At 36.2% G+C, this 3,296-nt stretch overlaps 1 protein-coding gene across 2 annotated transcripts in view; it reads left to right on the top strand.

Annotated features, from left to right (window-relative positions):
• The window catches only part of LOC129674020 (olfactory receptor 4F6-like), a 4,364-nt gene extending 3,042 nt beyond the window's left edge, over window positions 1–1,322 (top strand). The window contains exon 2 of one of the 2 annotated variants that reach the window (XM_055603906.1): window positions 394–1,322. In XM_055603906.1, the coding sequence (XP_055459881.1) occupies window positions 394–1,322 (929 nt within the window). Of the gene's footprint in view, window positions 1–383 lie in introns of those variants that run through there. The other variant, XM_055603897.1, reaches the window with a different exon arrangement.
• The last annotated feature ends 1,974 nt before the right edge of the window (window positions 1,323–3,296 follow it).

Here is a 3,296-nt window from a genome sequence, read left to right as displayed (position 1 = left end):
ATGTATATGTATATGTATATGTATATGTATATGTATATGTATATGTATATGTATATGTATATATACACATATATGTATTATTCTTAAATACATAAATACAAAGTGCTCAATCCGTAAAATGTTATTTGTATGTATATGATTTCAGGTTGACTGCATAATTTACTTATTGACATCAGTTGGGAGACTCTCTCCTGGAGAAGCCTAGCTCTCCTGCTCTCAACATTCCCCAGTGGACAAATAATTGATATTTTACTTAAACTATCTCCAAAGGCATATTTATCTTTCATGTGCCTTTTTCAAATGAACGCTGTTGTCCTAAACCAGAGTTTCTCATTATTCTCCTATTTCAGGTAACATGAGGATTTTTACAGCCTCCAGAGGCCATGGGTGAAGCAAACCGCTCTGTGGTATCTGAGTTCGTGTTCCTGGGACTCTCCAACTCATGGACAATCCAGCTATTCCTCCTCCTCTTCTCCTGTGTATTCTACGTGGCAAGTCTGTTGGGAAATGTTCTCATTGTGCTGACTGTAACTTCAGACCCCCAATTACAGTCCCCTATGTACTTTCTATTGGGCAATCTTTCTGTCATTGACTTGATTTTTTGCTCCTCCACTGCACCAAAGATGATTTACGACCTTTTCAGAAGGCACAAAACTATCTCTTTTGGAGGCTGTATCACTCAGATCTTTTTTATCCATGCAGTTGGGGGCACTGAGATGCTGCTGCTCATAGCCATGGCTTTTGACAGATATGTTGCCATATGTAAGCCCCTGCACTACATGACCATCATGAGTCCACAAAGGTGCATCTTGATTTTGGTTGCTTCTTGGATTATTGGCTTCATCCACTCAGTGACTCAGTTGATTTTTGTGGTAGACTTGCCTTTCTGTGGCCCTAATGAATTAGATAGCTTTTTCTGTGACCTTCCTCGGTTTATTAAACTTGCTTGTGTGGACACATACACGTTAGGATTTATGGTTACTGCCAATAGTGGGTTTATTTCTGTCGCCTCCTTTCTAATTCTGATCACCTCTTACATATTTATTTTAGTGACCGTTCAAAAGAAATCTTTGGGTAGTTTACATAAGGCCCTCTCCACTCTGTCAGCTCATGTCATGGTAGTAGTTTTGTTCTTTGGACCCTTAATCTTCTTTTACATGTGGCCATTTCCTACATCACATATGGATAAATTTCTGGCCATCTTTGATGCAGTTATTACTCCTTTTCTAAATCCAGTAATTTATACACTTAGGAATAAAGAGATGAAGGTAGCAATGAGAAGAGTATTCACTCAGTTTATTAGTTACAATAAAATTTCTTAAGTATATTAAAGTACACAAATCACACTAGAATTTGAGAGGAATATGGCTATACATGTTGTTACATCTGTCTAGACTGTTTCGGGTACTAACATATGATGTGCCCTTGCTTGCTTTCTCCCCAAAACTGAAATGAAATACCAACGAATAAATTGTTTCTGCAAGAAACTTGATGGGACAGATAGACGGCTCAGTGACTTAGAACACTTAGCATTCTTACAGAGGACCAAGATTTGGTTCCCAGCACCCACATGGAGGCTCACAACTATCTGTAATTACGGTTAAATAGATCTAATCAGCTCTTCTGGTCTCTGCCAGAACCAACATGCATGTAATACACATACATACTTGCAAGAAAATCACTTATATACATAAAATAAAAAGATCTGTCTTAATAAAAGCATATGTAGTTGAAAACTCAAGTTTGTGCATGCCATCTTTCACCAATGATGTTACCTGGGTATGATGATGAATGCAATAATGAAAAATATTAAAGCATTTATTTGTATCTGGGAGCAGTGGCACACGCCTATAATCCCAACATTCAGGGAGGCAGAGGCAAGTGGATCTCTGTGAGTTTGAAGCCAGCCTGTTTTACAAAGTGAGTCAAGGACAGGCAAGTCTACACAGAGAAACCCTGTCTCAAAAAGAAAGAAAGAAAGAAAGAAAGAGAGAAAGAAAGAAAGAAAGAAAGAAAGAAAATCTATTTTTAAAAATTAGTATGTGATTTTTTTATCTATTTGTATTTTCCAATTTTGAGATTATTTGCAAATTTAAATCTTACTATAGTTTCTAGTTTATCTAATTTTTTTATTATCATAATTATTTATCTTCTGTCCCTTCACTCTCTTGTTTGTCAACCATTTATGTGCTGATCTGGCTTCTTCAAAGTCCAGTGAAGAGACAAAAATCTCATCTTTGGGGGGAAGATAAATTTTAATATAAAGAATTGTTGACTAGCTATAAAACTATGCTGGAAGTTTTTCGTGGGAACCTATCGCTTCAGACAATTCTCCAGCAGCACAAACCAGTCCAAAATGGGCTCAAGGTGCATAATCAATGCAGCCTCTAAGCAGTTCTGTTTCCACGCAAAACAAAACAAATTGTGAATATTTTACAATCATGATAAATTTTTGATATAAAAAATATGCTGTGTGGGCCACTCATTACACAGTACAAAGTGGGTAGAGGCATTACATTCTACATTATTATATTATATATTTATATTATATTATTATTTTATATTATATTATTATATAAAATAATAACCTGTCAATATCAATAGAAACTGAAGCACTTCTGTTACTTCCTCTGAATATTTTGTAATAAAAAAGTGCATGCTTCATTATGGCACACAAACAATAGAACATATTTACTTTCTATTTTTGATGTAATATATTACAATATTTCTCCCTTCCCTTTTCTCTCCCTATTCCCCTTCAAATTCATGTTATTTATCAGTTGTAATTGTATGCATATATGTGTGTATATACACATATTATCCCTAAATATAACCTGTTCTGTCTGTATAATGTTGCTTGTATGTATATTTTCAGAGTTGATCATTTGGTATTGGATTAACCAATTGGTATGCTCTTCACCGGGGAAGACTATTTCTCCTCCTCTCATCATTCCTTAGTTGCCTGTAGTTCTTTGTGTAGGGCTGAGGCCATATGGGCCTTTCCCATCCCCATTGCCATCTACTGGTGTTGTCCGTGTTCATTCAGCACATGTTTGGAAAGCTGTGTTGCTGGGAGTTTATTGCTGTATCTTCTGACATTACTAGAGACACAGTCTCACAAAAACACCTTGATCTGGCTCTTACAATCTTTCCACTCCCTCTCCCTCAATGTTCTTTGAGCCTTAGGTGTGTGAATGTCATATAGATATAGCCACTGGGTCTGGGCTACACAACTCTTTATTTTGGTTGCAGTTTTCTGTAGTGGTCTCCATCTGTTTTAAAGAGAAGTTTTCTTG

Source organism: Psammomys obesus, unplaced genomic scaffold, assembly GCF_907164565.1.
Source record: "Psammomys obesus unplaced genomic scaffold, mPsaObe1.curated_primary_1811, whole genome shotgun sequence".
Lineage (NCBI taxonomy): Eukaryota > Metazoa > Chordata > Mammalia > Rodentia > Muridae > Psammomys > Psammomys obesus.
The sequence above is the reverse complement of the archived record's forward strand: the minus strand, read 5'-3'. Positions and strand labels throughout refer to the sequence as shown.